A 23430-nucleotide genomic window follows, 5' to 3' on the forward strand; every position below is an offset into this window, starting at 1 on the left:
TCTCTAGTTATGTGTTGAAACGCCGATGTGGTCATGAGGTGGTCGATCTGATCCGGTCTATCTCCTCCAGCCCCAGAATCCTCCGGCCGCAGGCGCCGCAGCCGCAGCCGGAGTTGTCGCCGGTGAGGCGGGTTTGATGGGTTCTGTAGTTGCGCCGGTAAGACGGCCGAAAACGCCCATGGCGGCTGTGGCGGCCGAGGCGGCCGGTCCTACCGCTGGCGGTGTCTCTGCGGCCGCGAGACCATAGGCCTTGCGCAGGCTTTCCAGTTTCTGCTTGGTCTCTTCGGCCTCTTGCCTGGCGATAGCTTCGGCAGTCTTGGCCTGAACGAGCTCCAGCAACAACGCCTCGTGTTGGTCGTCCGTAGGTGGCATAGGTGGAGGGGCCTGGGTGGATGGTGGAGGGGTTGAGTCGTGAGGCTTGGGCAGAGACGAAGACCGCTTGTTAAACATCGATCCGGCTTGAGACGGTGTCGACTTGCTCCTACCAAGCTTGAGCTCTCTCAAGCCACTTGAGCCGCTCGCAGAGCTCTTCCGCGTGGGTCCATCGCTGTCGTGCTGAGTATTACTATCCGCTTCGGCGGCCGATGCCCGCGCCCTCATGCTATGTATCTGTTTCTCTAGTCGCTGTTTGTCTTGGTGCAGGAGGCGTGCGTGTGAGTGTGATTCACGCACTTGATCCTTCAGGGCGGATATCTCCTGGTCCAAGTCGTGGATCTTTCGGTTGTAGTCCTGGGATTGCGACACCGCACTGGCGAGCTGATCCTTGAGTTGCTGCAATTCCTGTTGCATCTGCGACTTTGACTCTCCTCGGGACATTCTACGATCGCTGCTGCCATGACGCCCAAACCGTTCCTCAACGGTGTCGAGGAGCTGCGATAGATCCTCTGGTGAGGGTCCGGCCTGCTCATCAGTCTTGGAAGTGGACACGTCTCCCTGGCCTCCCTCGCGTGCCTTAGCTGCGGGGTCATCGGCTGCTTTGAGAGTATCGACGCTCGCATCGGTACTAACAGAGTCGTTGCTGGCCTTCTTGCGCAGACCATCTAGCAGCGATCGGACGGCCTGTTTATCCTCCTCGCGCTGTTCTCTTTCTTTCTGTAGTTCGTTCGCGAGCTGGGCGTGGTTTCGTTGCAATTCGGTCAAGGCGGTGAGAAGGTCTTCGATCTGGGTATGCAGGGCATTTTCCTTGTTGTTCTTGCCGCCGTTGCCGTACAGTGCCTTGCCGCCAGGGATGGGCGTCGATTCGCGGAGGGATGAATTGTCGTCGGTGTTGGATGAGTCTCGGGATACGGTAGTGGCTTCGGTGGATGCAGAACTGAGGACGCTGACGGAGCTGGCTTCCATCGAATTGAGGGTGGAGGCCAGGCTCTGCTTAGAGGTGCTCCTGCGCAACATACTCAAAGGCCGTGACGGAGCGGTGAGGCCCGGGCTGAGGGTGGAGGAGGACTTCGGGGAGATGATGGTGGAGGAAGCCCAAATGCGGCCGAGGAATCGGGAGGCTGCAGTGGTCACGTCGGAGGAACGCGCCGCATTTGCGCTAGCGATCTGCGCGTCTCGGTACCCCTGTTCCAACTGGAGCAATTTCTCTCGAGTGACAACGCCCGATAAACTGACAAAATCCTGGACAAACTCGTCTGCGTTGTAATGGTAACAATCCCAGAGACCTCTCGAAAGGAGGAGTTGCATGACATCCTCGAGCTCGGTGCACGCTAATATCCGGGCCTGGTTCTTCTGCATCAGGGATAGGGCGACCCGCATCAGGGTCTCCGGGGCCCCCTCGGCAAAGATAACATCGTAGATGCGAAACAGCATTGGCAGGGGACATGTTACGGCAAAAAAGCTGAGGAACCACTGTGAAACGTACGCCGGATCGACTTGCAGGTCCTCTAGGTGGTTCGACACTGGCGTCATGTGTTCTCGAAGGAGCTCTCGGAATTGATGGATGCGCACATGCAGTCCTGACAGGTCGGGCAGGAAACAGCTGCGCAAATCGTATCGTTCCATCAATCTGCCCATCTGAATGTTAGCTTTGACGTCGCATTTGCCTCAAATCCATGTTTCTTTTTCGTCTTCAACCCCCTTTTTGGAGCTTTGCATTTCTTTTTCCTGGAGGACACTTACCGGACCAATACGCAAAACGCCTGCTTGTCAGGCATGTGCATCAATAGCGGACCAACAAGAAATGCGAGTCCCTGGCAATAACCAATCTTTGTATCGTAGAGACTGAAGCATTTCAACACTCTGCCGAGCATGCGCTGCCCGTCGCCTTCGGGGTCGCGAAACATGTCGACGCCTGGAAAACTTCGCCCAAGATCTTTACCAATAATGGGTTCGTAGGGGCTCGTCTCCCCGCTGAATCGCTCGAATTGCTCTTCTAGTGCCGAGTCGCGAGCGCCCGCCATGCTTTGCCACACAACTCCTCGTAGAGGAGGAGGGATGCCTTTGCGGATCTTGTTGGAGAGGAGAGTCGGCAATCGAGCAGCCGTCTGCTGGTAGTCCTTAACGAGTGCAGCGTAAAACTCTAGATCCGTCATCGGCGGCGGCGGGAGCATCGAGTATCGCAGGGCTGGGGGCGTTGGCCCGTGGACCATGTGTCGTAACTGTGCCATCGATGGCGGTCTGGGGCGATTGGAAGCGGCGACTTGCTCAACAGCCTGAACTTTGATGCTCTTGGGGTTCGTGGCTAGCTTGTCGTTTTCCTGCTCCAGCATAGCCAACAACATGGCTGTTGACTGTTGAGATTGTTAGCCCTGTCGCACTCGAGGCAGAAAGTAAACACGGCATGCTCTTACTCTGTCTGTGTCTGCGTCCCTAGGCTCTTGTGCTTCTGATTTTTGCAATTCGTCCCAATTGACCTCTTCGTCTTCTTCTTCGTCTTCTTCTTCTTCTTCTTCCTCCTCCTCCTCCTCGGGGATGCTCTGAGCTTGAGGCTCTCCAAGGCCTCCTTGAGCTCGACCCTCGTCTCCTTCTTCGTTGTCCTCCTCGCAGTCCACAAGCTCGTCCTGGAGGCTCTTCGTGGAGTTCGTGGCAGGTAGTGGCGTGGCTGGGTCACTAGGCGGCGAATCGTCGGTCTCGCTCTTACGCAGGTTCTCCGCCTCTGCCTTCTCAACAGAATACGGCACCTTTTCGATTCGAACGGTGCTGGGTCTCCTCATCGGAGGAGAGTCGGGGCTGATGCTGGTGTCGAGAGTCAGGACAGGCGGCTCGGATAGCCTGACGGTGACCATGGAGTCGTGAGCCAGCATCTTGGGCGTCTCCCGGTGGTCGTCGGCAGTAGCGGCGGGTCTCGGTTCGGGTTTGGCATGCGTTAGCTCAGTGTTGTTTTCGACTTCATGATCCCGTTGCTGCAGCGCCGGCTCCATGGCCAGGCCCCCCGACGGGTGTGTTGGTATTCTGGCAGAGAGGGAGCAGACGCAGCAGTGACTGGAATGTGGACTCGTCGAATGTGTCCAGTGGTAGGACGGTCAACGGCGAGTACGCGCAGCTGCGGTCCCGTTCCTAAGACTCATAAAACGCAGGGCAATCTCGCCTGGACCAGTTCGAGGTCGGGTCGTGATTTTTTTCTTCTTCTTAGGTATGGGCGGCGGTTCGCGAGTCGACGGGAATCGGTCGTGCCGAACGAATGCGTAGCTGTAGGGGGAGACACAACTACAATTAATGCGGATCCAGGATGTGCAACAAGGTTGTTGACGGTAGCACGGTAGCCAAAGGAGACAGAGGTAGATGTGAGCGTGACTTGAGTGAGGTGGACGAGTGTGGCTTTGGACCCGAAAGATCTCGTCCAACGGCTTCCTTGTAAAATAAAGCGCAGGTACCAAGGGGGTGATCAAGCAACGAGGCAAGAAGCAAGCCGGCAGCCGGTCTCCTTGTAGAATGCGACGCTCGGGAGGAGAAAGGGCGGCTTCAATTGGATCTGCTGGAGGGAGCGAGAGACAGAACGGGCCCAAGGTTGGGCGGCACAAGAGGGGATTGGCCTGGTTTGGCGCGTCGAGTGCTGCCTCTGGATTTGTCGTTTCATCGAGGGGCGAAGGACGCTGAAACGCTGGGGGGGCGGCCCAGGGTGGATTCTTGGCTTGGGATTACCCAGGCACTTTCGAGCAATTGCAGCCTGCAGCAGTACTGTATGTTCTGATTTGTGAATGGGGCCGCCTTCTCCTTCCTGATGCTGAAGCTGACGCTGATGCTGAAGCTTGCTGCAAGGCACCTTCGGTTGCGGGCCGGGGTGGCTCGGCGGGTTCGGGGAAGGGGGAGCCACAGCTGAGGACGGTCAGGGTTATTGCGCCTGTCGTCTGGTCAAACGATTTGGTGCAGGAGCCGGTCCAGACGTGACTAGACTCCGGTACGATGGCCCTCTAGCTCAGGTGGCACGGATCGTAGGTGGTTTTTCGAGCTCGAGTTGCTCAAGATCACCACCGCGCGTGCTACAGAGAGCTTCGTTCCTGCCCGGGCAATCCAAGGGCTTGCTCGGCGGAAGAGAAGAATGCGGGATGTGCAACAGGGGAAAGGGAGGGTTGGATGATCAGATGAGATTGGGTTGCGTTGGTGCTGGGGATTGGGCGAATCTCGACTGGTCTGGAATGAATCGAGCGGTCAAGGAATGCTCGTCGCCCAAGAGAAGAAGAAAAAGAAGGAGGAGGGGGTGGTAGAATGAGTCCAAGCCGTCTCCCTGATTCCAGGCTTCTTAGGCGGCGAGAACGGGAAAGCGAAAGGGCGCAGAGCGGACAAGCCAAGGTATTGTTCAAAGGACTGATCAGCACCATTCATCCGACGATCGATGAGGTGCGTGCAGCTGCTGCAACCTGCGTTCTTTTTGGGGGGGGCCCGGATGCAGCACACTAGAGTGGTAGGCTGGATAGATGGGACGGCGGGAATTGGCACATCAGCAACCTCGAAGTTTGATTGATGACAACTTTTTCGTATGAGCCGGACGGCAAGAGAGGGGAAACATAATTTCCCAGGGGGCTGCAAGCAAAAGACGCGACGCCCGGGGAATCGCACGCGCCCCATTCGCCCTTTCCTGTCTCCTGACGTGTTTGTGTGTGTATGTGCCTTGGAATTATTCACATCACCCCAGGATCGGTCACTTGACCCCCTCGACGCCCATCTTATCTCCTCGTCTTCCTTAGAGTCCACAATCGATATCGCCATCCAGCCCCATCCCCTATTTCTGGACATCAAATAACCCCGTTAGAACCCAACTGCAGCCCGTGGCTGATAGCGCCTCACACGGATCTTGGATACTTGCCAATCAATCCGTGGCGTGTCAAAGCTCGGACGAACGAAAGGAAACAGAGGGTAGGAGTGCATGAAAATGAAAATAAAAATAAAAAGACACGCGGATAATAAGTCAGCCACTTCTGCAAGGTACAGAAGCCCTGTTGGTGCCCGCCAACTGCCCAATCATGTCCTGCCGCCCCTGAACAAGCTTCCCACGCGTGCTGCACGAACGACAGGCATCGAACTCCATCCATCCAGCCTGACCCAACCCGAACGACAGACAGTGCGATTGTACATACACATCGGCGGGTCACTTCATCACTCTCTGGCTGCTGCCGTCTCCTCATCTCGATCCTCCTCTTATTTGCCGGGTATTACCGAGTACCCAACCGCATCCACAGAGCCCAGGCCCAATGGCGGGGGAAATGGGCCTTCAGTGTCTGGTTCTCGTCACCTTCATTCTTAGGTGAGGAAATGGTCTTCGGCCTTATGAATGAAGCAAAGAAGGATCACCACATCCAGCGTCTTGAGCCGTGCTTTGATTTCGCCACTTCGGCCTCCGCTATATCTTGAAATCCTAGGTCTTGTACCAACTCGCATGGTTTCGATGCGCTCCAATTTCGCAAAGATAGTCAGGGGAAGACAGCGACGCGAGAAAGGCTGCTCTCTGGCTGGGAACCCACAGACGTTATTCCCATCACGTCCGCTCTGGACCAGCAGTTCCACAGTTGGACGAGATGAGTCTGCCGCTGGGAGATGAGCTCACCATACGCCACCGGCGCGTGGCGACAGAGGTACCCATACCCGAGCGCGGCTTCGCAGTCCCCTCCAAGGGCGAGGCTGATCTTGGTGCTGTGGCATGCACAAGTTGAACAATTGCACCTCAACCCGAGGCCATGTGCACTTGCTTCCTACTCTTCCCCGCATGACGGACTGAACTTGTCAATTGTTGACGTTGTCTCCAGGATCACGGCCCTAGGGGACGCATGGCGTGGCACGGTCGTGGATGGAGCTGTCTTGGTATCGGTGTCTTCTGGCTCGGGCCCATGGCAATTACTCGGCAATACAAAGTGCACCATGTTGGGCCAATGCTTGGGCTGGAATTGTCCAATATTGCATTCCCTTTGTCCATCTTACAGGCATCGCGCCTCTCGCAGGTATATAACACAATATGCCGCAACTCCGACGGCTCCAACGAGACAGTCTATACGAACTCGAGGGGCTGCTAGCCCCCCTTTCAAACCCCCCGTCCCCGTCATAACTCGCACATCAGGCATGAACTGTTGTTCGCTGCGGCAGGCCAACATCCAGAATGCGGCCCCCGGGACAAAAAAGGGTTCGCCGCCTGCGCCAAACCAGTGGCCTCTTTTTTTCTTTTAATCATCCCGAGCTTACCTGAACGCCATGTCGTCCAACTTCCATGATCCACTCAATTACACTTGATTCGTTCTGCTTCCTCTATGACGGAACCATTCCTTGCGATTGATGTTGCCCGGGCATGTTCTGCATCTGCATCGGTCTCTGGGCCTGGGCCATGGCGGGGCTGGCGTGATGGCTCGGCGGCCGTTGGCCTTGTCCCACACCCTGCGGTCCTTGCTGACCCTGCGGGCGGGCCGGGGTCTGGAATGCCGGCTCTTTCTTTGGATCGGCATTAGGGAACAGCGCTTGGAGCTTCGTGTACAACTCGGTGAGATATTTGGATCGCTCCTCGCGGTCTGCTACCGGGTCCGGGTTGTTTTCGGGGATGTCACCGGGGGGTGTCGAGTTTCGTATTTTCAGCGTCATGTTCAATGGCGGGGAGGAGAGATACGCAGGAGACGGCGGGACTTGAACGTTGCCCTTCCTGTCGGCTAGGGCTGCCAAGTAGGCGAGGTTCGCTTGGAGACGTCGCATGCAACTGGGAAGACAAAAGTTAGTTATGCTACATGCCTGAAAGACTTCCGCTGTTGACTTACTGGTTGTAATCCTGTTGAACCGCCGACTCTTCTTGGGTCGGTTTTCTTGCTTGTTCTCCTTCGCCCGAAGGGGGCCCTTCTTTCTTCAACTCGCTGAGGGTATGTTGCAGCTGCATCGATTCGAATAGCAGCTCTTGGTTGATTTCCAGCAGCAAGGAGAACCGCTCCTGCTCTCGCGACTCGCTACCAGGGCTGAGAGGTGTGGACAATGACGATGCGCCATTCAGACTCCCGCTATGGTTATGTTGGGGAAACGTAGGAGTCTGAGGAGTTGTGACGGAGGCTGAATGCTGTTGAGTGGCAGTCGCAGGGGTTTGACTGTGAGAATGAGGCTGCGGCGTTGGAAATTGCGACTGTTGTTGCTGAGCCGCCTGCTGTTGATGCTGATGTTGTTGAGCTTGCTGCTGCTGATGCTGCTGCTGCGCTTGCTGCTGCTGCTGCTGCTGCTGCTGTTGTTGTTGTTGGTGCTGCTGCTGTTGCTGCTGCTGCTGATGTTGCTGATGTTGCTGATGTTGCTGCTGAGATTGATGTTGTTGCTGCTGGGGCTGTTGAGACTGAGGTTGTTGCGGCTGCTGTTGTTGGGGCTGTTGCTGTGGCTGGTGGTGCTGCGGCTGCTGTGGGTGTTGCTGCTGAGAATGTTGATGTTGTTGTTGCTGCGGATGTTGCATCGCGTTGTTCGGAGACCCGTGTCCGCCCTGTGCCGCGCTCATCGGCCTTTGGGGAGTCGAGCTCAACGGCATGCCGCCTTGGTTGCCTTGTCCCTGTGCCTGCTGCTGCTGCTGCTGCTGCTGTGCTTGTTGCGCTTGCATACGTTGATGTTGCTGCTGCATCATGATCTGCTGCTGTTGTTGGGGCGTCATGCCCGCGTTCATCGGGAAGCCCTGCATTCCGCCAAAGTTGGGTTGTTGGCCGCCCGGCGTGGGCATGTTGCCGCCGTAGGGGTTGCCCTGGTAGGGGTTTTGGAAGGCCACTGGTGAAGACATTGAGATTAGCAAACGCGTGTTTCCGTGGTTGAGGATTGAGGATTCTGCGGCGTCATATCTGGCGAGTGGCGATGTGGTAAACCCAGGACAGCCGCGTTTCGGTCGCACGATGATCTCTGTTTCGGTCGCTACGGGAAGACACATGCTGCCACGGGCAGCATCAGAGGGCGCAACGCAGACACGAGACTCCGCTGGCCGGCCTGGGGGGCACAGGGAGAAATAGGGCAAGGAAGGGGAGAGCTTACTTTGGCCATTGGCGGCCATGTGCGGCATGCCGGCGTTCTGCATCATGCCTGCAGGACCAGCACCCGACATCATGGCGGGATTGGGTCCGCCGACGAAGCCGGACTGGCCACCGGGCATGCCAGCGAATTGGTTTGGGTTGTACATCATCTGTTGCCCGGGTTGGTTTGGGACTGAGCCTGGCTGCATGTGAGGGTTCTGGTTTGAAGGTGGGGCGCCGGTGTTGAAGTTCGGAGGGACATTGGAGAAGCCGTAGCCGGGAGTGTACATGGCTGGGACGGGAGGGGATATGATGGGCGCGGAGCTGTTATTATTATTATGCTTTTTGTTTGGGGCGGGGGCAGACGCGACGGGTCCAGGGAACAGTTCGAACGGGGGGTCAGAGGGGCCTAGTCGAGAAGAGTAGCAATAGACTCTGGCTTTCAGACTCAGTCAGACACGGGCTGGCTGGCTGGGCTAAGCTGGGCGGAAGTGAGAGAGAGGCGCGGCGGCCGTAGCGGGCACCGTTTCGTCGAGTCGGACGCAACAAGGAAGAGAGCGACGGGCGGCGGGAGGAGTGTGTGGAGTGAGTCGAGGTGGTCCTGAGCCTGTCCGGGCCGCAGGTTGGCTAAGCTGGCGGGATGACTGGCTGGTTTGCTGGTGCTTGACGTGCGTGATGGGCGGTGGGGAGCAGGGGTGCCACCATCAACTGGCTGGGCTGTCTCTCAGATGGACAGAGGCTAGCAGCCAAACTCTTGGCCCAGTGAGGGAGCGATTCGACGTGACGGCGTAAAGGATGTACTTCGTGTTAAGGTACAACCATGCATCCGGTACGAACCCGGTCGTGCCTCTGCTCTCGGGGGTGCCTGGCTGGATAGTACGCCTGGGATAGGCAGGTAGAGCTGGCCTGTTTGTCTCGACCTCGTCCGTACTCGTCGACTGTATGTCTCGCTACGTGGGAGACGACAACAGACCGCACGGGGGTGTGAGATGGTTAAACTGGGGGAGCAAAGGGCTAGGAGATGGGTACGGTGAGGAAGGATAAAGGACTAATGGATGAGAATGACGTGTGGTGGGATGGGGCGCCAGAGTAAGGGTTGCCGGTAAGTGATGAGGCGGAAGGGGTTGTAAGATGCGTTATTGTCGGACGAGATGCCGAGCAAGTAATGGAGGCGCGTCCAGCAAGTGCCACAGGCGCGGGCCGGTGAGACAAGGCTAAGTCAGAGGAGTCAGTGTCAGTCTCTGGCCGGGCTGACACTTGATTCAGGGCCAACGCCGAGCTTGATAAGGCAGGCAGGCCAGGTGCCACGGAGTACCTCGACGAGAGCAAGAGGCGGCGTGGAGTGGAATGGGAGGGCAGGTGGCGGGCGCAAAGATGGCACGGTACGGTACGGTACGGTATGAAGCGAAGCGAAGCGAGCCGGCAGGAAAACCAAAACGAAAAGGCAGAGAGCAACGTTCTGCGTATCCGTGGAGAGGACCTCAGATGCGGCCGCGGTGTGAGTAACGGTGCGCGTGGAGCAACAAGCGGAGAGGGAGAGGCGTGGTATGGTGTGGTGTGGTGCGGTGTGTCGGTGTGTCGGTGTGCGGTGAGTGAGGACTGGAGTGGTCGAGGCGCTTCCAATGTCCCAGTGTGACAGTCCACGTCCGCGTCCAGTAATTATGTGAGCGAGGTAAGGGAACCGCGTGCGTGTGAGAGATTTCGGGGCGTCGGTGTGAGTGTTGTGTTGTGTGTGTGTGTGCGTGTGTGTGTGTGTGTGTCGACCAGGCATTAGGAGGCAGGAGGGAAAGGCAGAAACAGAATTTTTTCTGCATTGCTTTTCCCCTGCGACACTTTGAAAGCTTGAGACGGGGGGGCGTCTGGGTCTGGGGAGGGGCTACGGAGCCTGAGAGAGCGTGGAAACCTTGGTCGACATGGGCAGGATCCAAGGTGGGACCGCGCTCGAGGCTAACAAGGGAAGGACGCCGGCGGTGGAGGCTAATCAAGAGCCGAGGCGTTGTTATCACTGGTCGGGGCCCATGCATGAACACTCTTCCAGATCCCCATCGGGTCTGACAGGGGCCTGCCTGCAAGCCACCCAGGGCCACATCCCATCCCTCCATGTCCTCGACCTCTGCCTGTGAGCCGCGTTTGATGGACAGGAAGACAATCGTCGACCACGTTGATGAGTGGCATCCAATTGGTGATGTTGACAGCTAAGCTTGACCGTGTGTCGCTGCACCTGGCCGTTGCTGATGTCTGGGTAGCCCGCGGCACGACCTTGGCTACTCGTCGTGGCTCAAGCACAACTGCCTGATGCCCACGTTCCCCCTGGTCCTAACACACCAAATTGTCCTGCACGATGCTGGGAAACGAGGTTTGCATGGCAAGGAGTGGCTTCCTGGCTGGAGGCTACGCCGACCCCTACAGTTTCAAGATAAAAAAGTTGCTTGCTGAGCAGGGAGCCCTAGTAGCAAGCCTCCGATTGCTAGACGATTAGACATGAGTGGCCAATGTCTGCTGGAATGGCTGAAGCCTCTTTAAATTTAACATGCCTCAATCATCCTAAATCATACCTCTGTAATCAATGAGGTGCTCTGAAGCTGAACTTCGTCCCAGATTTTCCTCACTTAATACGACACCTCCAAGGCCTTTTGCACTTCTATTTAGCACCAGACCTCCGGATGCTGTGTCTCATGAGGACGCATAAGTCGTGCCGTACGTCGAGTTGCCGTACACCACATCGATAAAGTGCTGTGCCACAATCTCATCTGTAAAAGAACACCAGTCAGCCCGACAGTCACAAAAAGAATAAGGGCCAACGTGAGCACTTACCTGTACGCTCGGAAGGGTGCAAATCGTCGTACCAAAGGAAGCTCGACTTTGGCTGTGACGAGTCTACACACGCACTCGTCACCGGGTTGCATACACGGTAGGGCCCCGTCACGTTCGGCGGCGAGGACAGATACTTTGACGGCTCAGCGTGGATGTCACGCAGCAGACCGTGGACGTCGAAGATGGAGAAGCTCGCGCCGGGCCAGCGCTTCTTGACCAGCAGGTGGAAGGGCACGCCGTAGTCGAACATGGTGTTGACGCTAGTGCTGTACTCGAGCATCTTATACTGGTATTCGGTCGTGTTGTAGCTCGTCTTGTTAGGCCAGAACTGGCTGTCCCCGCTGCCGCCAAGCTCCGTGGCGGCGTAGAGCGGCGACTGCTCCAAAGGCGCTATGTTGAGGAGAACGAAGTGCCGCCCGCCCGTCGCGTAGATGTTGTCAAACACCTCCCAGATGCAGTCCACATAGGTTGAGATGGTCGTCCCGGGCGCATTGGAGTCGGTTAGGAAAGCACCGTATCCCAGGTCGTTCGTACCGATCCAGAGTGCGTAGACCGTATTGTTGGCCGCCCTGTTCGGGTAGAGCGCCTCGAAAGCTGTATCAGCCTTGTAAGCCGGGATCTCGTAGTCCAGGACCGACGGGAACGGTTGGTGGATGGCGGCGTAGTTGCGAGAGATAATCTTGTTTGAGCAAGTGGCACCGCTGACGGCGTAATCGTAGTACTTGGCACCGGTCGAGTTGGCGACGAACCGGCCCCAGGCGTATCCGCCGCTCGCGGTGGAGTTGCTTGGCGGCAGAAGGATGCCCGGGGGCGGGGCAGAGCCGTTGTTGTTGATGAAGTAGGCGAGCCGACTTTCGTCAGTGTAGCTGTCGCCGAACGTAACCAAGTTCTCGAGCTTCTTGAGGCCGCATTGGGAGGCCGCTGCCACCGAGGCCAAGGCTACAATTGGTAGGAACAGCATCGCGAGGACAGGAGGTGCGGGTAGAAACCGGTCACAAAGTAGCATCTTTGAAAGCGCCTAGGAGAGCAGCCGGAAACGGAAGAGGTAGCCACCAGATTACCATAGACTTTGGCAGGGAGATCGCCCTCATATAAGCGATTCCCAGGTCCTCAAGTCCAGTGTCATGTCGTTCAACTAGCCCTTTCGTCCGGGACATCAAAATTGCGGGGGCGGGGAAGAACTTCTGGTGATGGCGGGCCTAGAATGGCCGCCTATGAGACGGGCCCGATCATGAAAAGAGCCAGCCAGTCATCTCCGCGTATGGAGAGGGTGGTGACGAACTGTAACATGCAGACTCCGGGCAGGAAGGTGCTTGTTCCTGTGGGTTCCCCAGATCTCTCTCGACCAGGGGTATGAGGTGGTTGAATGAGGGGTAAATTGGGGAAGAGCTTGGAACGCTTTCTTCTGGGCTCCATTATCGTCACATCGACCAGGACTAGCTCCGCTCCGTTGAGCTGCCGGCGCAAGAGCGATAGCCGGCAGATTGATAACCTCGGGGCATTTGGGGACGGTTGGAAAGTTGTGGCTCGTCCCGTTGTGCGGGGTTCTATGGATAAAGACTACTGACGTACGGCCCCGGCTAGTCTGATCCCATTGAAAAGCTCGCAGGAAAGCTTGCTTAGACTATTACGCACCATTAGTGAGTTGATGTGAATGTAATCAGGCTGAATTGAATTGAGTCCATTTGATCCGCAACCCGGGTCAACCGGCAACAGTCCGGTGGCAAAGCGACGACATAGCATCTAACGGCCGAATTCAAGAAGACGCTGTTCCCCAGTGAGCTGTTTGGTGTCGCGGCAAGTAGCTTCCAACTCATGTTTCAGTGGAAAGAGAGACATGAAGCAAAGACGATTGATCGAACCCGAGAAAAGTCACATGTGCTGGTAGGCCTTGTAGAAGCACAGCGCAGTGCCCTGCTTGAAGTTGTCGAAATCAAGTTGCCTCCTCGCGGGACTAGAAGACTAGGCGACTTTGATGAGTCAGTAGACGCCAATCGACGGCCACGTGCGTAGTGACTGACGAAAGAAATGGCAGCCGAGTGCTTATGGTTGTTCGCAACTAAAACAGTTGCGAATTGTGTGCATCTAGTGAGATATTGCCTTGAACAATGACCCAAGAAGACGTTGCGGTCTAATCGTCAAGCCGACAACGGCGTGTCTCGGCTTCATCCGTTCACACCACGCAACGATGGCATTGAGCCGATGCCGAGCGCAACGGCGTCCGGAGCTGCCACTTTCGAGCCGGGCTACGAACGGGGCAAGTTCAGGATTTGTACCACAGCGCGTACAAAGCTAGCCCAATCGATCTTGCTACCTGTGAAAATCCCAAAGGTCAAATTTTCAGAGTGGGGGTTGGCCGTCGTTCAGAGGATATCATTGGCCAATGGCCAGCACCATTGTCCCACTTTGTTCCGGACAGGTGCCGATGTATGCCTCCGGGGTCGGCAGACCCAGATCCTGAATTGACGGGAGATCCATTTTGCATGGCCCATAGTTGTTGACTCAAACCGACGTCTACGATTGTACTCAAGTGAGATATTGATATAAGAAGACTGTCCGACTCATAATAAAGCCGGTATCTCATTATCAAACTTGAGCACAACAAATCAAAATGTCACCCTTCAACCTTGAAAAATGTGCGCGCCCGAACATATTGGCCCTTGAGCCTTATCGTTGCGCGAGAGAGTAAGTTCAGACTCCCAAAAGTATGACACCCTCGTCTCATAGGCGGGATGCTAACACGTCTCTTGCAGCGACTATAAGGATGACGGAACCAACGTCCTCCTTGACGCCAATGAAAACGCCTTCGGCCCGTCCCTGCAACCCAACTTCGAGGCCGGCAACCTAGGCATCGACTTCCTTGGCCTGAACCGGTACCCCGACCCGCACCAGCCAGAGCTCAAGCAGCTGCTCTGCGACCTGCGCAACACTCACACCCACACGACCAAGGACCTGAAGCCCGAGAACCTCTTCGTCGGCGTCGGCAGCGACGAGGCCATTGACGCCTTGCTGCGGTGCTTCTGCGCCCCGGGTAAGGACCGCATCCTCACCTGCCCGCCGACCTACGGCATGTACTCCGTCTCGGCGCAGATTAACGATGTGAGCATCGTCAAGGTGCCGCTGAAGCCCGCGCCCGGGTTCGGCATGGACACTGACGCCATCCTCGACACGCTAAGCAGGGAGGGCGACAGCATCAAGCTCGTCTACCTCTGCACGCCGGGCAACCCTACTGGCTCGGTGCTGGCCAAGGAGGACGTCCAGAAGGTCCTTGAGCACCCGACATGGAACGGCGTCGTGGTCCTCGACGAGGCCTACATCGACTTCGCGCCCGAGGGCAGCTCGATGGCCGAATGGGTACTCGAGTGGCCCAACCTCGTCGTGATGCAGACCCTCTCCAAGGCCTTTGGCATGGCGGGCATCCGCCTCGGAGCGGCCTTCACTTCGCCGCCCATCGCGCGCCTCCTGAACGCCATGAAGGCACCGTACAACATCTCCACGCCAACGAGCACGCTCGCACAATACGCAGTGTCTGAGAAGGGGCTTGCCGTCATGCGCGCCAACCGGGCCAAAATTCTGACGCAGCGAGACCGCATCATCGCCGAGCTGCCCAAGATCCCCGGCGTCGGCAGGCTGCGGGGAGGCAAGGAGAGCAACTTCCTGCTGTACGAGATGCTGGACGCTGCCGGAAATCCGGACAACGTCACGGCGCTGGCTGTGTACGAGCGGCTGGCGGAGAACAAGGGGGTTGTTGTGCGGTTCCGCGGCAAGGAGCACGGCTGCCTGGGATGTTTGAGAATCACAGTTGGCACTGAGGAAGAGGTCACGCGGTTCCTGGCATCGATCGAGAAGGTCTTGGGTGAAGTCCGCGGCGCTGGGCGGCAGCCGGACGAGGAGAGGAAGGAGGCGGCAGCAAGTGGCGTGGTTGCATAGATGATGCCGGATGACTTATGCATAAACGATAGAACAATAGAAGACACGTCAGAGACACGTTTGAATACCACTCAGCTAGGTACGTCAACTTGCCCGGGTGAATATGCCATGCAATATGGACCGATATGTCACGACCCTGTTATATCGGGTCATGCGCAGATGATCTCAACATCCCCTCCTGGCTCGTTTGGAGAGAATCCAAGCTCGCCATTTGGCCATCGCTGGAAGTTTCGAAATGGCCTCTTGTGTAGAATAGGCTACGGGCTTTTGGCTGACCACACTCTGTAACGATGCGATGTTTCGAGGAGGCTACTGTCCTCTTCATCATGGAAAAGGTAGGGCAGTATATCAATCACATTGAGGATGGCTCTTTACATTTCGGCAAGTTTGCATATACCTGGCATCACCTATGCCGTACCGTTGAGCCACTTTGGTTTCCAAATCTCTCTTCGCCGACAAAGTCATGTGGAAGGGGAAGCACCTTGCACCTTCATCCAACTCCAACCAGTCCCCCCATCCACGTGGTTGGTGAGACCTGGCTCTCAGCACGACGCTACCAAGTCTCCTTCCCCTATGCCCCTTTACTGCACAGTACAACTATACGGATACCAGGCGCCTATTGAGCAAAAACAAAAGGCCCGCAACGCAATGCCAGTAAAGTCGGGGTTGCAAAGGTCCCCAGTGTCCCCCATTAGGAATAGGGCTAAAATTGGGTGCGTCCTTGTTTCATGTGTCGAGTGCAAGGTAACGGTAACCCGAGCTAGCGGTTCTCAAGTAGATCATCTCACCCCCGAAGAACAAGCGCCTAATGAGTGGTTCCTCTTCAACACAGTAGTGTACCTGGATGTGCCGGTTGACCGACAACGGTGTTTGCCTGGCACAGTTTGTTAGTCAACCAGTCCATCGCCATCCAACCATCCCATGTTCTCTCTGCTTAACTCTTCCACGCCGCGCAGCAGTGTTCATCCTAGGTCCAGTCCCGCCTTGACACCTCTTCCGCTTTCCTGGTCTGCATCCCCCTTTGCGGCGGCCCTAGCCCCGTTGGTTCCCCTTTCTACCATCTGGGGGCCGTGCCGATCAGCCCCAGCGCGCGTGTATGCCTGACTAACGCAGCCGCCGCCGTTTCCTTCTCCCACCAACCGCCCCCTGCTTTCCCCTCCTATAGGCACATGGGTTCAGAGCCATTCAAACGCCCGACTTCCCTGTCCGACCGTCCTGGCTCAGGGATGGAGAGGGGGTCTGATGAACCACACAAGGACCTCCCGAGAAGCTTGTAGGCTTTCAGAGTCTGAAAGAGACGAGCAATGAGGGCTGAGTCGACGGCAATCCCGCCCATTCGCTGGCGGGGGCCGCCTGCTTTCCTTCTTGGTGCACCGACACCCCGGCGTACGGGAGTCCGGATGCATGTGCGACCTCACAAACCCGCCGGATCCCATGATTGCAAAGTCCTTGCCACTTGATATAGGCGCGCCTCAGCTGCTTTTATTGGGGGGCTGCCCCTACCAAACAAACTTCTGCCATCATGGGTTGCTGCTGCCCCTTGGTCCTCTCTCCCCAACATCCCTCGTGAACGGTGTTTCGCTGCCACGGCTCTCACTTTCGTTACTTCGACGCGTTTTCTCGCCCGTGTCCTTCATTAACCTGTCGTTCATTAACTGGAAAGTTCGTTTCCAAAGTACACTTGAGGAAAGCGTATTCCTTTACACGTTCTCTTGTGAACAGCTTCGCCTCCGACCCGCCAGAACCGCACAGTCGTATCGCAAGGCAGCCTCTCACGATGGTGTTCGTCAAGTCTGCTCTTGTTGCTTCCGTAGCGGCCGCTGGGGTGTCTGCCTTCACTGCGCCCAACACACTTGATGTGGCCAATCCAGGTTAGTATAGATGGACTTGAAGACGTTGCACGCGCATGATACTAATTCTTTCTAGATTCTGTCAAGGCAGTTGCTAGCAGTCTTGCTTTTGGTGCCATGTCATATTATAACGGCAATGTTTCCAGTGATCCAAAGGTAGGTGGTAATGAGTCCAGCAAAATATGACTAGAATCCTGGGAGAACCAGACAAGTGAGGGGCTAACACATGTCTAGATGGTTGGTGACTTGCCAGATCCATACTACTGGTGGGAAGCCGGTGCCCTCTGGGGTGTCATGATGGATTACTTCCACTATACCGGCGACGCAACTTACAATGACGTGGTCACGCAGGCCCTTACAGCCACCGTCAACACCGGCCCGAACTTTGACTTCGTGCCGCCGGAACACGCGTCCGAGGAGGGCAACGACGACCTCGGCTTCTGGGGCTTCGCCGTTATGGCCGCTGCGGAACGAGACTTCCCCCAGACCAACAGCAGCGTGCCCTCCTGGCTCACGATGGGCCAAAACATTTTCAACTCGCTTGCCACACGCTGGAACTCGACGCACTGCGGCGGCGGCCTGCTGTGGCAGATCTACGAAAGCAACCCCAATGGCCTCAACTACAAGAACTCCGTCAGCAACGGCGGCTTCTTCCAGCTCGGCGCGAGGCTGGCCGCCGCCACGGGCGACGCGACGTACGTCGCCTGGGCCAACCTCATCTGGGACTGGTCCGTCAACGTGGGCTTTATCGACAGCAACCTCAAAGTTTACGACGGCGCCGACTCCCGCGACAACTGTAGCAAGACGAACTATCTATCCTTTACCTACTCCACCGGCATCTACCTCTACGGCGCCGCGGTCATGGCCAACCACACCGGGGAAGAGGTCTGGAAGGAGCGTACCAAGAAGATGTTGGAGACTTCGCGGTCGAGCTTCTTCTCCCTCGCTGAGAACAGCACAAACATCATGTACGAGCCCGCTTGCGAGACGGTCAACACGTGCAACACGGATATGAAGTCGTTCAAGGGGTACCTGTCCCGTTTCCTCTGGAAGTCGGCCATCGTCATGCCCGAGCTCCTCCCCCAGGTCAAGGAGATCCTGGTGCCGTCCGCTCTTGCCGCGGCCAAGGTTTGCGAGGCCACCGCGACGAATGTGACGTGCGGTCAGAAGTGGTATGTGGGCGGGAACGACGGCAGCCTAGGCCTCGGCCAGACCATGAGCGCCCTCGAGATCATCCAGGGTCTCGTTGTCAGTCAGTAGTAGGTATTGGCTTTGTCCGTCCCTCCAAACCTCACGGCAGCCGAACTGTCCGGCGTTTGTCGCCCCTTTCTTGCGTCTTGCTGTTGTTGCACATGAAGAACAATATGGACGCTTCTCGTCCCATCGATGGCGGTTACAACCAGCCGGCCGTGTACCGACGGTTCGCGGAAACGAAACGAGACTAACAGCGGCGTTAGCCCCAAGGTCAACACATCAGCGCCTGTGGATAACTCAACGGCCACAAACCCACAGGACAACTCAACAGTCACAGATCCACAGGGTAACGGCGCCATTCACGTCGGTTGGATAGAGGCAAGCACCTCTGGTGCGGTTTTGCTGGTTTGGATACTTGGGTTGTTTTGACCGAGGACGCGTCGCTGAGACGAATTGCAAGGGGCATCAGAGAAAAAGATTAAATAAGTAAAAAAATCATAACGTTCATGAACTCCCCTTCAATACGCGGCGAGCCTTATGCAGCAGAGAATCGGACCAAGCCCTGGTTCCACCACGGACCTAGACCTCATCGAGGATGGCCTATGCGGTACATCGCGGCACAGCGGCCTTGGTGACCCCTTTTTGATATACACTTACTCATATTCACAGTCTGCTCCTCGACCAAGGGAAAACAAAGGAGGCAGAAACGCGTCGTGGATGCTGTGCAATATTGGACAGGGGAAAGGCGGCTGCCACATCTCTGTCCTGTTTGATGTATATTTGGTTTAACCGTCAATGTAACTCTTGATCGCAAACTGTACAACGCCGATACGGGGTATAACTCCAAAATGGGAGCACATCGTGAGAAACAACAAAGCTCTGAAACGGCGCGACTTGCGCCAACGGAAAGTCGTGGATGGGGAAAAAGATAACAGGCCTTGCCAAGAATCCGCCATATGCACCCTCTTGAAGACGAGGGCAAAACTCCAGTAATGTGTGACCTCCTATCCGCCGTTATTCCATCCGGGATTTCCCATCTTTTCTTGTTATGCTTCGTGTGCTGCCTTTCCATGAAAAAGACCATTTTGCGCTCCCTTTCCTTCTCCTCTTTCACTAGTTGAGTACCTCGGTTATTTCAGGGGTGTCGGAATATGCCTGGTCGCGCGACATCGTGTGCGTCACAGGTGCGTAGGATTCTGTTCTCATGTCATCAAAGTGACGGCAGCCATGCTACATAATGATGCGGCAAGAGCCCAGCCGAAACCGAGACGTGAGGCGGCGCTAGGATTGGTCTCGGCGGGTAGTGAGGAGGAAATGGTGTCCGTGTAGAGGAAGTCGTCGAAGTCCGGGTCGTCGGTCGCGGTGGTCGGCGCTGGAGTCGCCGCAGCACCCTCCTCAGCCAGTGTCAGGACACCCCATTGTACCTCCGAGCCGGTCATGGTCGAGGTCCACGATACTTCGGTCGGGCCCGTTAATTTGCCGTTAATGTATCCGCTCCTCAGGCTTGAGTAACCCGAGCATGTCGCAGCTGTCGTTCCGCTAAGTGTGCATCCCAGGTCGGCGATGCTGTTCCCAGTCACATGGCGGTTAGTTAAGAGTGCTTCTCGGAGGTAGCATCGAGGCGCGTGCAAGTAAGTGAACTTACAGCGTTGACGTTTTGGTGCCATGAAACTGCAGCGTGTTCTCGCCTTCAGCAAAGACGAAGGGAAACTCGACAGCGAGGTCGCAGTTAGGCGGGGTTTGCGGTGCGCAGAAGATGGTGTACGTCGTTTCTTTAGCATTCTGTAGTAAGGCCATTGTCAGATCACAGCGACAGCACCGAGGAAGGAGGGCCTGGGCAGCTCCAGAGGCCATCGTACACTTGAGATTACACTGCCCCGCAGCTGCGACCAGCTCTTAGCATCGTAGTGCGGCAGGTAGATCGGAACAGTAGTGGTGTCGTCGGCGCGGACGACATTTGAAGAGAACAGGCAGAGCGACAACACGGCCAGCAGAGGCTGTGGGCAGTGCATCGTGAGGGTGCGAGGACGGTGCCGAACGTGGGCCGGCGGGGAATCGAGGGAAAGCGGAGGGTGCAACAATGCTTGATGTCGAGTACTAGCTACCGGAGGTCGTTCATCGGGCGGCGGGCTTCCGGAGTGGACAAGACGAAGTAAGGCAATACAGCGAACCAGCCTGGCGGTACGGAAGCTGGAGCTGGACGGAAATGGCAACAGTCCGTCGGGATCACGATTAGAGTGGAAGAACAAGCCGGAGGAAAGGCGGTTGGTCGTATCTCGCGGCGCAGGTGGGTTCGGCGTATCTGGTGGCGGTAGTGATGAGAGACCCTTGTTGTCGCATGGGACAAGACCTAACGAGCCGTTCCACAGGTGCAACGAAAGCGAAACAGCAAGCTCCTGTAGGGTTACGGGGTTCGGGCAGAGCTGTCGGCAACGGTCAACCAGGGCGAGCGTCGTGGCTGCTGCTGGGTGCGGAGGGATCTCGTTTCCTTAAAAGAGGAAAACGGGCATGGGGCCAAGAGAATCGAGGAAGGATTCCGGGGAGCGGGTTCTTGGTGACAAGGCGGCGGAAACGCGACCGAGACGGGGAGTGACTTCAGGTGAGCAGCGATAATCAGAGACCAAGAGTATGAGAGAGAGGGAGAGAAAGGGCGCGCTCTACAACGTTTGCCAATGCGCCGTCCTTGCCGGCCAAGGCTGGGCAGGAGAGAAAGATGAGCAGCCAGTGTGCATTCTTTTTGGCAAAATGGGAGCCAAGACTTTTGGGAAAGGCTCAGCAGAGGGGAGGGTCATAGGTCGCCCCAAGGTCTCCACGCCAGACGAGAGTGCCATAGTGCACACAGGTGGCTTGGCACTTGACTATCTCCTGTGTCGGCGTTGGCACGGCTGACTGGTCAGGGAAAGGACTCGGCAGCGACACCCTTTGCGTAGTAGCAGCAAGCCTCCAGGTAATTCAATGCGCGCAAAGGGACCAACTGATGCTGATGCTGGCACTGGCACTGGCACTGGTCGGCAGCGGTGGCTTCCGCCCCCCCCCTCATCCCTTCTGTCTTTCCACCGCGGCGGTCGGCCGATGGCGGGTGCGTACTGAGGGTGTAGACATGATTGTGTGTGCTGGGCGGACAGGTGGGCGGGCTGGCGGCGAGTGGGAAACGAATTGGCTGAGTGAGAAACAAACGATGAGAGGATGGAAGGGAAGGAAGCCAAGAAATGCCAAGACCGCGAAATTCGAGAAAATATGATGAACGGGGTGGGCACGGACGCCCGAAATGGGGGGCTCGGGGAACCAGAGGCACCTGACTGGACGGAAATCGCCAGCAAGCAGGAACCGGCAGGGGTATGACAATGCCAAACCACCTAGGGTATCCCTTCGGCCCCCGCCCCGCTGCGCTTTCCCTTCCCAACTCGGGCAACTGCTTGGGAAACTCTGCAACGCTTAGGAATCTCGTCATTGTAAGATTGACACCACCAGCACCTTCCCTTCCCATCTAGACCATCCGTCCTTGACGAGAACCTCGGGAACCTCCAGCACACAACCGCCACGCAACAAACTCCCGCTCCAAGTCTTTCGGAAATACCATTGCGCATCGGAGGGGAGAAATCCCGTCGCCTACATCTTCCCCGGCTCGTCTTTCTGTATCCCTTCTCTTCATCCCTCATCTGAAAATCGGGCATCCGAACAAGGTCGCAACGTGGACGACGAGACGCCTTCAGTTGACCCCAGTGGGATCCTATCCCGTCCGCTTTCTGCCCTTTGATAGGCTCCGGCAATGATTGTCGGGGTCCTCTTTCCGCTCGCTGCACCGACGGAACCGAGGAAACCATTGTCCATGGGATCCAATGGTACTACCTAAACGATCCATGCAGCAGCGCAAGACGCGGTAGCGTAGTGTAGTGTACATGTCAATCCCTCCCTGCTGCAGCCGGAGGAAGTGCAGGAGCCATGGAAAAGCCGATCATTGCCTCGCCACGTTAAACCTACCAGCCATATCGGTTATCATGTCTCCGTCACATCCATCCCATGTTATCAACTACCGACGCTGGCATTGCTCTGTCACCAATGCACAGTTCGCGGTTCTCGTCCGTGTCTCTCATCGTCCCGTCATCTCCAGCCCCCAGGGACCGTTTGTGGATAATCATCCTCTGATCTCTTCCGCTCCGCCCGGAGCATCATGCAACCAGCGCGCCTCTCCGTCTCACCGTAGTTGCCTTGGCGAAGCTGGGCCTACGGCATTCGAATGACAACCGCTCTGCCGAGATGTGACGACGAGAATTAACAAGCCCGTAGTGTCACCAGCTCTGCATTTGCCATGGCAAAAGAAAAGACAAGGAGGCTGCCCTCGTTTGCTACTTTATTCGACGTCGTGAAAAGAAGCCTGACAACCATCTTTCGCTGCCAGAGTTACGAGGCACCGAGGCAGCCTCTCGCTCCGGAGTTTCTAAGACGATCGGCGTTGGGCCGCCCGTTTGGACAACAAAAGAAAGCTCAATCGCTTGCCAAGTGCTTGGTTATAGAAGCCCAGAAACACCGTCTATCCTGCATGCTTGACAATTTGTTGGAGCTATCTGTCAGGCGATGCCCCTTTCTCGTGCCTAGCAAACCCGACGCCGTCCCGAGAAAACCAAGACCTCATGTCAAAAGCCGTATGCAACAACCTACGAATGCCATGTCGAGCATCGAAGAATCGAGATGCGCTTCGGAGATCGGTATCCACCCTCCGGTCCTGTTAACCATGGCGTCCGGGCGTAAAATCAAACTCATCCCCATGCTACACAATCGAGATGCCATTCACGCATCCGTCCTCCTTGCTGCTTGATCATACGAAGAGAAAATATAAGTCAATATCTGCCCCGGAAAAGAGTCTCTCGCAGTAAATTGTACCTCTGCCAGTGTTTTCTCGTCCACCAATCAGAATGGCCTAGCATATTCAAAATAAGCTTAACTTCCGCTGGATCTAGGCCTTGGTCAACAACTTCAACAGCCTTATGAACATGTATCCAAGCCACCACAAAACAGAACTGTCACCGTAGAACATGCTGAAGCGACGGCCACCCTCACCTTGCTCCTATGGCGAGCACGCGAAATAAGACGCACCTGTTTAGTAGGAGGCCGTTTCTCACGTACATGGTAAATGGAACATTGGCCGAGGCAACGTGTGGGATCCAATCGGAAATTTACCGACTTATGGCAGCCTAGAGCCAACGGTGCAGGCTTGCGTTTCGCTTCCAAAGCAAAGGGGACGACACGAGCGCTTGGCCACAAGCGGC

At 56.5% G+C, this 23430-nt stretch overlaps 8 protein-coding genes across 8 annotated transcripts; 2 read left to right on the top strand and 6 right to left on the bottom strand.

Moving 5' to 3' along the window:
* Positions 1–57: 57 nt before the first annotated feature.
* Positions 58–3359, bottom strand: ColSpa_05809 (EVI5-like protein; the record flags this gene model as incomplete). The annotated part of the gene is made up of 3 exons (XM_049272021.1): positions 58–1978; positions 2119–2729; positions 2790–3359. The coding sequence occupies 3 exons, from the start codon at positions 3357–3359 to the stop codon at positions 58–60; spliced, it is 3102 nt and encodes a 1033-aa protein (XP_049127978.1).
* Positions 3360–6672: 3313 nt separating this feature from the next.
* ColSpa_05810 (uncharacterized protein) lies at positions 6673–7285 on the bottom strand (the record flags this gene model as incomplete). The annotated part of the gene is made up of 2 exons (XM_049272022.1): positions 6673–7111; positions 7170–7285. The coding sequence occupies 2 exons, from the start codon at positions 7283–7285 to the stop codon at positions 6673–6675; spliced, it is 555 nt and encodes a 184-aa protein (XP_049127979.1).
* Positions 7286–8280: 995 nt separating this feature from the next.
* Positions 8281–8665, bottom strand: ColSpa_05811 (uncharacterized protein; the record flags this gene model as incomplete). Its single annotated transcript, XM_049272023.1, has 2 exons — positions 8281–8297; positions 8398–8665. 2 exons carry the CDS (start codon positions 8663–8665, stop codon positions 8281–8283), a joined length of 285 nt encoding a protein of 94 aa, XP_049127980.1.
* A 2383-nt stretch (positions 8666–11048) lies between these two features.
* ColSpa_05812 (acetylesterase) lies at positions 11049–12150 on the bottom strand (the record flags this gene model as incomplete). Its single annotated transcript, XM_049272024.1, has 2 exons — positions 11049–11125; positions 11190–12150. 2 exons carry the CDS (start codon positions 12148–12150, stop codon positions 11049–11051), a joined length of 1038 nt encoding a protein of 345 aa, XP_049127981.1.
* Positions 12151–13800: 1650 nt separating this feature from the next.
* On the top strand, positions 13801–15119 carry ColSpa_05813 (histidinol-phosphate aminotransferase; the record flags this gene model as incomplete). The annotated part of the gene is made up of 2 exons (XM_049272025.1): positions 13801–13874; positions 13943–15119. 2 exons carry the CDS (start codon positions 13801–13803, stop codon positions 15117–15119), a joined length of 1251 nt encoding a protein of 416 aa, XP_049127982.1.
* A 1777-nt stretch (positions 15120–16896) lies between these two features.
* Positions 16897–18229, top strand: ColSpa_05814 (mannan endo-1,6-alpha-mannosidase DCW1; the record flags this gene model as incomplete). Its single annotated transcript, XM_049272026.1, has 3 exons — positions 16897–16990; positions 17046–17125; positions 17204–18229. 3 exons carry the CDS (start codon positions 16897–16899, stop codon positions 18227–18229), a joined length of 1200 nt encoding a protein of 399 aa, XP_049127983.1.
* A 1136-nt stretch (positions 18230–19365) lies between these two features.
* ColSpa_05815 (uncharacterized protein) lies at positions 19366–19960 on the bottom strand (the record flags this gene model as incomplete). Its single annotated transcript, XM_049272027.1, has 2 exons — positions 19366–19729; positions 19809–19960. The coding sequence occupies 2 exons, from the start codon at positions 19958–19960 to the stop codon at positions 19366–19368; spliced, it is 516 nt and encodes a 171-aa protein (XP_049127984.1).
* Positions 19961–19962: 2 nt separating this feature from the next.
* ColSpa_05816 (uncharacterized protein) lies at positions 19963–20175 on the bottom strand (the record flags this gene model as incomplete). Its single annotated transcript, XM_049272028.1, has 1 exon — positions 19963–20175. The coding sequence occupies one exon, from the start codon at positions 20173–20175 to the stop codon at positions 19963–19965; it is 213 nt and encodes a 70-aa protein (XP_049127985.1).
* Positions 20176–23430: the final 3255 nt, after the last annotated feature.

Source organism: Colletotrichum spaethianum (assembly GCF_022836535.1).
Source record: "Colletotrichum spaethianum MAFF 239500 DNA, contig13, whole genome shotgun sequence".
NCBI lineage: Eukaryota > Fungi > Ascomycota > Sordariomycetes > Glomerellales > Glomerellaceae > Colletotrichum > Colletotrichum spaethianum.